Source organism: Acanthaster planci, linkage group LG17 (genome assembly GCF_054643075.1).
Source record: "Acanthaster planci isolate LZ-2023a linkage group LG17, COTS_SCS, whole genome shotgun sequence".
Lineage (NCBI taxonomy): Eukaryota > Metazoa > Echinodermata > Asteroidea > Valvatida > Acanthasteridae > Acanthaster > Acanthaster planci.
The window spans coordinates 9,086,845-9,098,804 of NC_141793.1; the positions used below are offsets into that span (position 1 = coordinate 9,086,845).

Consider the following 11,960-nt stretch of genomic DNA (forward strand, 5'->3'; position numbering starts at 1 on the left):
CTCATGAGGAATGACTGAGATACATGTATGTCTCGAGAAAAAATGATATTTACTGACAGCACATACATTTAACATGTTGATCGTTGATGTTGCTCACTGTGTACATGTACATGTATAGTTATCGGTACATACAAACGGTACAATGGATTACATGTAAGTGATAAACTGGCTTAACCAAAGCAGCACAGGTTCACCTTTGGTCAGTGCACCTTTGATATTTGGTATGAAATTGGCACATTATACATGTAAATAGTAACTTCTTATTAAAATATAATTAATTACAGTATGACTGATATTCAGCAAACCTCATCTTTTACACACACATACCTCTGAGTGTGTCTTTGGCGTTCCATCATCCAGCGAGATGATGAACACGCTCTGCTCAATGGTATCCAGATGGGATGCATTGACAGGGTCCAATGCACGCAAGTGTTGGTAAGCCTGTAAGAATAAAATTGACGCCATTCACGTCATAAACAGGGAACAGGAGCAATTCACATAGTGTGCCTTCAACGCTTACCCCCCAAGAGGGTGTGCTTTCGAATTGGGGACCCACATCGCTTATGATGTGAAACTCCATGCTGTGAGGACATTGACATCATTTGAGTACAAGACTGACGCAAATCTGAATGGAAGAATTCTTTGAATGACTCGACTGCAACATCCAACATACATGTAATGGTTCGAAGGACAGGCTGGGTGGGCATGGTACGATTTACAGCTCTTGATTGCTAAGTAACAGAGCTATTGTACATGATGCTAACCTCCCACCATGTAGTCAGGTAGTACATGCTTTTAATTTTAACTTTTAGACAACAAGTGGTTCATGTACTGTGAACCCCTAGTACAGGACAATCTCACACTGACCAACATGACCTGATGTGCATTTGCTATTGTTGTAGACAAAAACCGCGGCGCGACAAACCACACGCTTGCCTACAGTAATCTTATCTGATCTTGGGAAAGCCGTATTGATCAGGTGATACTGCGAGAACAGAAATGTCTGGGCTTTCTCACAAAAGAGTTGTCAAAATGACAGCTACAAGTAGCTAAATGAACTCCTTAAGTCTCATCAGCAATGATCAGGGTATAAAAACAAGGGAAAACCTCAAGGCATCCCAAACTCTCCGCCGGCTCTTTTAAGGTTAAACAATTATTTGTAATTTCAACCCTACTTTTGCAAAGGAGGGCCTGTCGTCGGCCGTCAGCACCCCAATGCCTTGCCCTCTGGTTGTGCTCAGCTTCTTAATGTGACACAGCTGCCTATACATTCAGGAAATATAAGATTTTGTTGGCAAGGTGTTACTGTTGTGTTTGACGATAACTTTTTTCAAACTGACTGTTATTGCCACTTGAACACATGGGGTGTAATACTCGCTTCTCGGTAGATTGGGTGTTTGTGCACAGTATACACGGTATGTACAGTAAGGATTACCAGGTACACCATGGGGTCTGTCTTTCAGTAAGGATTACCAGGTACACCATGGGGTCTGTCTTTCAGTAAGGATTACCAGGTACACCATGGGGTCTGTCTTTCAGTAAGGATTACCAGGTACACCATGGGGTCTGTCTTTCAGTAAGGATTACCAGGTACACCATGGGGTCTGTCTTTCAGTAAGGATTACCAGGTACACCATGGGGTCTGTCTTTCAGTAAGGATTACCAGGTACACCATGGGGTCTGTCTTTCAGTAAGGATTACCAGGTACACCATGGGGTCTGTCTTTCAGTAAGGATTACCAGGTACACCATGGGGTCTGTCTTTCAGTAAGGATTACCAGGTACACCATGGGGTCTGTCTTTCAGTAAGGATTACCAGGTACACCATGGGGTTTGTCGTTCAGTAAGGATTACCAGGTACACCATGGGGTCTGTCTTTCAGTAAGGATTACCAGGTACACCATGGGGTCTGTCTTTCAGTAAGGATTACCAGGTACACCATGGGTCTGTCTTTCAGTAAGGATTACCAGGTACACCATGGGTCTGTCTTTCAGTAAGGATTACCAGGTACACCATGGGGTCTATCTTTACCCTATGTACTCAGACTACCAGTTCTGCCATCATGCAAAGTTTGGAATCTTACTGTGCGTATAGTAGACAACTTGTGTTATAAATAAAACCAAGCAGGATCCACACATCCTGTTTCATGCATCCTGCTTTCCGGGGATGGTACATGTATTTCATTTCTGGAATTTTTCCAACATTTGACAGTGGATTCAAACATAAATAAAATGTGCACAGGGGAAAGCCTTGTTTATTTAGGAAAACTCAAAGCTACATGTCTGCCATCACATCTAAATCTTGTGCCAATAGCAAGGAACCGGGTTTTACTGTTTGCAACAAAATATATGCAAAAGGTCAACATCGCCGTATATCTGGAAGGCTTACTGGGGCATGGTCTTACACATGTACATTCCTTCGTGTCTAGCGCATCCCAAGCCTACTACTAAAACAAATACAAGGACTGTGAACAGTTTATAAGATGTTAGCAAGAACCCACCTGTATATTTCTTGAGCAGGCAGAAGTCTGTCCTTGTCGTCAATGGGTCTCATCAGGAAAATGTGCCCATTGCTGAAGACCACCACATGGTTAGAACATAGCCCCTCACTCTCTGCATAATGGCATCGACAAGTTTTGTACATGTAAACAACAACTGCACCACTTTAACCCTAACCGCCAAGCATATTGTTTGGCTTACACTACACAGTACTACAAAATACTAAGTAATAGTCTGAGCCTGAAGGACCTAGCGCTACAAATTACAACTTCTGGCTTGGTTACTTCCATTGTTACTTGTACAGAGAACAATAAAGCCATGCATTCATAGTGCCTCAGCACTGAATGATACATTGTCTTATCTACTGTATCTTATGGTTTCACAGAACAATAAAGTCATGTCCTCTTACAAGCGACAGCGCTCAGTCCCACATTTTACTATAAGTAGTAATTTGTAGTATTATGTAGGGTTAGGGTTAAAACAGGAAAAAGGGTTAAAACAGGAGAAGAATACCAATGCAGTTAACTAGCATGACTTCCAAAATGCATTGAGTACGTATAGCACGTACAAGGTTTTTACCTGTTGGAACATATTTCCATGAACGTAGCGTGAATGATGAGGGACCAGAAGTGATTTAGTTCACAGTTTCTAATGGAAACTTAAATTTCCATTTAAGTAATTAGGCCATTGCACCCACATCTGCTGAGTTTGCGGTCAATAGGATATATCGACCTCTGACCTACATGTACAGGTAAATGTGGGGTCAAAAATCATCAAGCCCATGATGGACACCAAGATTAGGCAACTTATTAAGTTTGAAGTTAATATGTCCAGTCTTCCTTGAGTCAGGTTGTTTTGGCCATAATGACCTTGACCTCGAGGGGGGGACTATGGTTTGTTGCCTACCAAGTTTAAAGTAGCGCAGAAGCTGGTCTCTGGTTTCGCCTGGGATTCTCGTGCAGTTGAAGAGACCTCGGAGTTGGTTCATTGAGAAGGCCTGACCGACGCGATTCCTGTCCACTGGAAGCTGCTCTCTGAACAGGAGAAACAAAGATTTGAAAAATAAAATGGCTGTTGAGTTGTCTACCAAATTAATAATTAATAATCTCTAAAATCTCTCCTTGGAAGCTTTCTAATGCATTTGCCCAGTTTTTTTGCCCACACATGTACATAGTTCTGACAATTGCACGGAAGGAAGTATGCAAATTTGCAAAAGTTTTGTAATACTAGTACATAAAACGAGAACGCCGTAAACACAAAGTCCAACGTGGAATTGTTATGAGCATGTTTGCTCGTCAAGAGGCCCTACTGGGACTTGAGCTTACCGTCGCATTTTCTGGAAGTAGTCCAGGGTGTACCAGGCCAGAATGGCAGCTCTTTCACACTGAGTGCCTTCCAAAGGGGGCCAGATGTTATCATGGCAAGGCGGCATACCGCCCATATTACACTGAACGGCAAGAGGGGAGCGGGTATGTAGATAGGCATAATCCTCCCACCATTGCTCAACCTGCGACCAAGAGTGGAAACGTCAACATAATGGTAACATGAACAGGTTGGGCATAAACCATTCATCAGGATGATCGTGTGCTTGTGCTGTGCTAACAGGCTTACTTTCCCCCTCCCCCAAATGATCTTCTGCGACCGTGACTTACAATTACATGTACAATGTACCTATTGATGGCAGAATACCGCATCAACTACTGATGTACTAAGACTGACAGATGACGCACAGCTAAGATGAAGGTGAATTAATCCCTACCATCGCTACTGCTCAGCTCTGAATTTCTCAAAACTGCTTAAGCACAGGATTTGCTTGTGAGAATAAACCTTGCTTAATAAACAAAGGTTACCAGTTCAAATTATATGTGATTGTAATGCTAACCAAAAGACAGGTAAGTACCATTCCAAAACAATATACATCACAAGAAGTTTTGGCTGGTAACCTGATTTGTCAAGCAAGGTTTTTTCACGTTTGAACAAGTTTTTTGCTTAGGCAGCCCTACGAAATTGGCCCCATCAGAGGGGGGGGGCCTAATTAAGTGTACACATGTAGGTCAACACTCTAAACATGAAGTGATACAATCATACAATGTAGACAATGAAGTACATGAAACTGCCACACTTGGCACTCGTTAATTTCTATGTCCCTCAGGGAAATTTGGGGCAGTGTACCTTGTAAACTAACTGTGGCAAAGGGTACATGTGCGGTAGGATTGAGCGGACGCTAGGCACTTACCCAGTTTTTGTGGGTGCGTGCTCTCTCCAACAGTTTCTTATGCAGCTCTTTTCCGATGCCCTCGCCAAACTCGGTCACGATACGCCGGGTGTTGTCAAATTCATCCTTTGTCAGGAAGGGTTTGGCTGCCAGAGGTGTTTAGGACCACAGTTAAAATCTGGTTTGGCTCAAGAACACTCAACTGGCAAAAAAGTTCAATAGTGATATAGGCCTTGATGTACAGCTGTGGCCTTCAGTCAGGTGACTCTAAGGCCACCTTAAGGCTGGATTCGGGGCCTTGACTGGCCTAGGACTTAAGACTTGTGGGCAAAACCTTCAGGCTTGGCCTTGAGGATTAGGGCCTTGGGATTTTTAATCAAGGCCCTTTAAAGGGTTACAAAAATAGAAAACATTTCATTCACGCTTAAGTATTTCAAAATAATAATAAATACGTAACCATTTCAGAAACATCATACATTTAATGTTTACCCCATTAACCCTAACCCTCCTCAATCCTTCACCTGTTGGAGGACTGAGGAGAGTTAGGGTTAATTGTGACTGCAAATCGAATACAAAGATCCTGCGTTTCCCTGCCCACAAAAAATCCCTTTCTGGCCATTTGCGCTCCCAGGCTGATTGGATGATGTCATCGCCACAACGATGCCTATACAGTGTAAATACATAGCGCACAGTACAGGCAGTATCGCACGCAATAGACCACATGATGTCATCCATTCAGCCTGGGAGCGCAAAAGGTCAAAAGGGCATGCAAAGCTTCAGGAATACCATACAACTACATCAGTTGCACACAAAAACATGGAGGCTTTATTTCTATTTACATTCCTTGGCAATAAAGCTTACTGGATTCCAAGTATTTCTGCAGCGTCTTTTCCAGAGGGGGCACTGGCAGCGGAGGGAGGGAGTCCTCAAGCTGGAATGTCCCCTCTTTGTTATTGCTCTTCACGGACGCTGTGTTCATCGTTCTGACTGAAAAGGCAGAAAAAAATCTCTAATTTTTAGAGAGAAGTATCAAAAGGCAATATTCTTTGTTACAAAGCAGGCCTTGACTGATAAATAAAACACATACTTCTTTCTGCGTTGTAAATTACATCCTCCCTTCATGACCAAGCGAGGGCGTGGTCCAGTATTTTAGGCACTACGTTCAAATTATACAGACTGGTCAAGGCTTTCCTTACCCAAAGAAACGTTGCAATATTATCCAGTTAGAATTTTTAAACTTAATTCCGAGGGAAATTACAAGTTTTATGGCTCTGGTCAGGAGGATTTGTTATTAAAGGAAAAAGAAATGAAATTTTACTACATTTGTACACTACAATTTATGTGTATGTACAGACTGGCAGTGCTGATTGTCCATGCCATAACTACAGAATTTGGAAGTCACGTTACACTTACCGTAACTACAACTACTGTGCATGTACTTCATAATTTTTATGCCAAGGAAAATGAACAGTTAGCCCAAACTGTGCAAGGTGTCAATAGTCGATTCTTCTGCTTCTTGGCATGCTTGGTGATGTATGTAGTTATGAACATGTGAGGCCTTTCACACTAGACAAATCTCGGGGTTGATACAGGGTTGAAAACTGGCGTCGATTCACACTTGAAAATTTTCAACCCTACACCAACCCTGCGTCAACCTCGAGATTGACTTAAATTAACCCGGGTTGTACTCAACCCTACTCCGGACGAGGGATGAGATTTTCAACCCGGGTTGAAAATTGTTTGTGCTCATTTCTGGGTTGAATTCACCCCGATAATAAGCTCAATTCACACGAAACACGAGTGAAACAATGCTGGGTTGAATCTAGGGTTGAAAAATCCAATTTTCAACCCAGGGCGTGGCCAGGGGCTCGCCCAGGGTTGAGTTCAACTAGAGTTGAGAGGCTGAAGTGTTAAAAGGAAGAGTAGTCTCCTCAAGACGGACAGAGTACAGTATTCGAAACGTCGAGTTATCCCCCGGTTCTTCTCAGAAGCACACATACTCAAGAAAGATATTGATCCATGGTGCAACCGCAAGCATTGTACTCATCTAGTTTCTTTCACCATGAAAACCTTCAAGTCTCATCAGTGTGAAAAGGCCTGTACATGGAATTCTTGCCATTGCAATACCATATTTATGGGATAGTAGGTAGGCCTGCAAGATGAATTTGTACATCATATACATGCATCAGGTACCCTTATGGTACAGTACGCTACAGGACCTAGCCTAACGTCAGCGATAGCATTTGTTACTGGTACCCTGCAGGCCTAATATTCAATTTAGTTTCACTTTATTTCCACTCCCACAAATGTAACATGTACATTTACAATGAACAGTGACAACAGGAAATGGAAGGGTCTCATCATAGAAAGCAACGCTTGTCAAGTATAGGACACCTGGTAACATGTACATTGTACATTAAATCTACAAACATACTGGTACGTGCAGGTACTATAATACCAAAGCACCAGACTAAGGATAAACATGAATCAACAAAGGAAGATGACGAATAAATCAAACTTAACAATAAATTAAACTCATACATGTAGATTATAATTGAAATTAAAATGATAATGAATTGATAAGTGAATAGATGGGATAGACAAACGTGTATTACAGGTAATGTACTGACATGAGTAATAATGCTAATAAATGAAAGGCAGTTGCTATTGTTACGGAAGTTTGGACAAGTTTCTGTCTCCTTTCTTGCACCAGTCGGGTGCACTGGAAACAGGAACCAGACCAGTCTACATGTACACTGACTCTCATCATCTCAGACTTTATTTCCCTTTCAAAAGAACTCCTCCTGGGGTAGGGCCTATGAATCCACCAAAAAAGACAACAAAAACATGTAGGTCCAGGCCTAGGCTACATATGAGAGTAAACACGCGAACCGATTCCCGTGGTCAGACATCTGGGATTGAAGTTGAACTTCTGTCAATCTGTACATCATTGAATAGCACGAAGGGTAAATTTGCCCCTTTGCCGTGTTTGCTGTGTGTTAAAGTTGAAAGTCCATAGTGACATCATATCGACCGTGAGAATTGAGAAATTAAAGACACTTGTCATAAAGAATGACAAGTGCGCTCGATCCTACACATGTACATGTAGCTAGCACATCCAGCACTGCACTGTCCAGATTGCAGACATGGCAGAGCAGTGCACTGATTGCACCATCACAATGCCACAACAGTATGAAAAAATTAAAACCTCCTGATTGACAGGTCTATACCTGTAGATTGCCAATAATAATGGAAAATTGTGGAACAATGTAACTAGGCCTAGGCCTACAGGAATAGAATTTAGAAGTATGTTGTTACTTTAGGCCTAGTTACCGTAACAATTCAGCCACTTCATGAAAAACTCAATCTGCAGAGATAGACCTACATACATGTATTTCATATATAAACACACTAGTATTTAGAGAATTCCGTTAAATTTTGGGCCCTATTTCAGTTTTGAGGGAAAGATTTATCGCCAAATAAAAGGTGATCAGATTAAGCCCATTCCTTTTTCTTCATGTTCTTGGCCGAGCCTAGCCAAGGCCAGTACTGGGAAGCGACTTAATACTAGCCCGTGAAACCTAGTGCGCTACTTTTTTTCAGTAGCTGGGGTGACCAATGATTCGTGAAGAGGGGACAATGCAATACACCATTTAAGACATTTCAAAAACGAGAATCCATTACGTCGCTTCGGTAGCTTAGTAGGTGGTGATTTGAACTACAGATCCGTAGCCCCTGGTTCGAATCCGACCCATTTGTGCTATTCATTTTCCAATTTTATCATTGTGTTCGGGATTTCCTTTTTCAATTGATGCAGAAACAGAGTCCAAGCATGAATCCTCTACGAGTCTTGAGAAAAATAGCAGACCAGGTTTCATGGGTTAGTATCTAGTCACTTCCCCAGTACTGTGGTAAAAAAAAAAAAAGCGTCCTCACCGTGTCACTGCCACAACAATCTTCCGACATGAATCAGCATTAGCCTATCACTCAGGCAACTTTTGCAGGCAAGCCGGGGAATAATGGACTTTGATCTGATCTCACAGTTACAACTGAAATCATTTATCGTGTTTATGTGTCGTTTTGATCAGTAAGGCCTACAAACTGACCTTAGCACCGATGCATGACCGGCATAGCCAGTACAGCTGCAGGGGACCTCCTCCGGCCGGGCCTCCTTTAACTCGTTTTATAGCGCCCTCATTTGTTTCGTCGGCAAACTCAGTGTACACCACATGGGAGCACTGAACCAATTCAAGCTCCATTGAAAATGGTGTAAAATCAACCAAGTTTGGAGCCCCATGGCAGGCAACTGAAGTCCCTGAAGCCTCTCAAACAAAAACCAATGTGTTGTTTGGTCCTTCAGATTTCATTTGATTTTCAATTTTTAATAGGTTAACCTGTGAATTTTTTAACTATCCGCCCAAAACAAACTCACCCCCCAAAAAGTGAATGTTGCCAATCCTTCCCAGCCGCCATTTTTCAAATGACATCCCTCGGGCTCTTCTGACTAATTTTCAATCCCATTTTTGTCTGCTTTGCCCGCAGATGGATGCTCCTGAATCTATAGAGATGATCCTGGGCCATATTGACACAATCCCACCATTTCTTGGCCCAAACAGACCCGTCTTTTCTAAACAATCTCGGGGGGGGGGTACTTTTTGTGCGCCTCCGCCTGGCGGAGACTTTTCCTTGAATTGGGACACTGCACCTGCATGAGCTTGTGCGTGTAACCGTGGCCGTTTTCCAGTACTAGACTTGGGCTCCATTTCTGGCTTCAACTGGTTTTTTTACTTCCTGACTTTGAGGTTATAGGCACAATAGTAAGTCTGATAGTGCCACAAAACATCAAGTAAGATGCAAAAAACGCCATTCATTTGGCACCCTATCGCTGTCAAATGGATCATTATACATGCTATATCACCCTAAAACTAATACAGGCAAACGCACATTCCAATATTTAGGTACCAACTGCCAATTTCATTTAAAAACACCCCTCCCCGCTTTTGTTCCCACTCGGAGCGGATACCAGGGATTGTTAAGATCGAGTGTTACCAGCTGATGATGAGCCTCCATGGTGCGACCTTCGCCTTGACGGAAGGCTATAATGATAGTGGAATTACGGATTCTCTTGTTTGCTGATGGTCGCCGAGCGGTCACACAGGGCACTAGAAAGGGTAAATCATGACGTAAGTTTGTCGAGCACTCCTTTGACAGAGTTCTTATGAACAATAACAAGGCAGGACCTTTCCACGTGCGCCTCACGTGCACAGGCGCACTGGGAAACACTTGTATGCGCAAGTTAATTACGACAGCAAGTATCTCAAAATGGTTTGCGCCTCAAGGCTTTTCTGCATTTCCTTCACCAAAATTTGTGAAAGCACTGTCAGAGAACAACCAAAATGAAATCGTCACTACGCACTGAGGGCGACTCCTCTGTCAGACAATAAAGCGTGCACGCTATCCACGAAACGTCCTATCATGATGTCATTTAGTTGTTCTTGAACGGTGCCTTCCAAATAATTTGTGAAGAGCATGATCATGTTTCACCCATCTTGTCAGGCCTAATGTCTTTTATCAACCAAATCTCAAAGACCCAATTCAGTTTGGGAAATTTGAATTCGTTTTTGGAGTTCCCCATAACAAATTTTTGACTTCTTTTTTTTGTTCTTCTTTGTACTAAGTTTTATTTATATAGGGGCAAATTTCAGATTCAAATGCCTTCCTTTGGGGGTTAAGACCATTTTTACAAAATCAATATCATATAGAATATAAGATTGCTATCAAAAATCAAACCCTTAGTCTTCATTATAAAAAATGGAAATTTCAATTCTAATTCTGTGAACCCTAGCAATTATTTCAAATGGACTTGTACAGTGACCATCTTTCTACATCTCTTCATTCAAATGGACATGTACAGTGACCATCTTTCTACATCTCTTCATGGTCCCTACTTTTTCTGAAGTTTTTCTTTTATACTTTCCATTTATCTCCTGTTTTCTCAATCTCCTCAATTGTGTATAATTCGTGCTTTTTCTTTCTAATGTATGTTTTGCGTTTTAATGACCAATAAAACACAGAAAGAGAAAAACATTGTGAAGAGCAGTTGCCCTTCAGTGCCCGCAGTCAAAACCATTACTATCCCTTGTCAACGGTACTTTTGAATATAGAGTTGTAGACAAGCAATACGCACTCAGGGAGACTCCTTCATTTACGGGCTACCCTCGCGGTGCATAATTTCTTAGTGTCAGTGCAAGTTGATGAAGCTCCAATATTGCCATGCATCAATCTCAAGCTTCTGTTTTTCTTTCAAAGCTCCAATGAAATTTTGTTTTGGCCCCATTTTCCATTTTTTTCTCTCTCTAGCAAAATCAACTCCATGCCGCACATTTCAACAGCATGTTGTAATTTTACGAGCCGGATTTCATGTTCATGTACTCACAAAATTGCTCTGAGTGTCGAGGCATCACATCACGAAGCGGATTGTGGAGCGCGTTATTTTTGTCTCTTGTGCTGCCAAGGCCCGAATTCAGTATGCCTGTTTTAAAACCAAATCTAATTGGATCAATTCAAGCTGCTCTCAATACAATTTTATAAAATTTCGTTTGGCTTGAGTCTCCAGGTAGTCTGAACCAGGGGTGATGCACTGACGTGCACACTTCCTACGCTGATTGTAAAAGGCAATGTATGAATAGTTTGCTGTCGCTGACAAAAGTTCCCGAACGCTGTTCTAGTGGTAACTTTGTTCTGGTTGGTCCATGCTTATGACATCAGCGCTCTTGATGTACATGTACCTGGACGTAGCGCGGTCCCTAACATGACCCACTTTTACTTTTCGTTTGTAGTAAAAACAAAATTTTACCTCAATAGGTGAAACATACACAATATGGAATGTCAGTAATTGAGGGCAACGGTGACGTCATAAGCATGGATCAATCAGAACAGACTACCGGCAGAATATTTGTTGGAATTTATGCCGGCGCCACGGCAAAATATTCACAAGCCGGATACAGCAAATAGATCAAACTAGATCACACTGATATTAAGAACAAAGACACGATGGGATTGATTAATTAATGACAATAACACTCCAAATCTCGACGACGAGTATATCCAGAAGTTGACAGTTAATAGTCGACGGTAGTGCACAAGTAAGTTCTTAAGACGACCTTACGGGCAAAGACTCAGGCAGGCTCATCAACGCAATACAACTCCTCAAATGAAGAAAACTGAAGTTTGACGGCACAAATACGC

At 42.0% G+C, this 11,960-nt stretch overlaps 1 protein-coding gene across 6 annotated transcripts in view; it reads right to left on the bottom strand.

The window, feature by feature from the left end:
* LOC110985552 (peroxisomal carnitine O-octanoyltransferase-like) overlaps nucleotides 1–8,914 on the bottom strand; it is a 19,942-nt gene extending 11,028 nt beyond the window's left edge. For 2 of the 6 annotated variants that reach the window (XM_022246646.2, XM_022246647.2), the window contains exons 1-8: nucleotides 8,046–8,064; nucleotides 5,574–5,699; nucleotides 4,734–4,858; nucleotides 3,823–4,004; nucleotides 3,404–3,531; nucleotides 2,500–2,611; nucleotides 1,176–1,263; nucleotides 328–441 (exon numbers count right to left, since the gene is read on the bottom strand). In XM_022246646.2, the coding sequence (XP_022102338.2) occupies nucleotides 328–441; nucleotides 1,176–1,263; nucleotides 2,500–2,611; nucleotides 3,404–3,531; nucleotides 3,823–4,004; nucleotides 4,734–4,858; nucleotides 5,574–5,691 (867 nt within the window). In that variant the 5' untranslated portion in view covers nucleotides 5,692–5,699; nucleotides 8,046–8,064. The other 4 variants (XM_022246649.2, XM_022246648.2, XM_022246650.2 and 1 more) reach the window with 4 other exon arrangements.
* Between the last annotated feature and the right edge of the window lie 3,046 nt (nucleotides 8,915–11,960).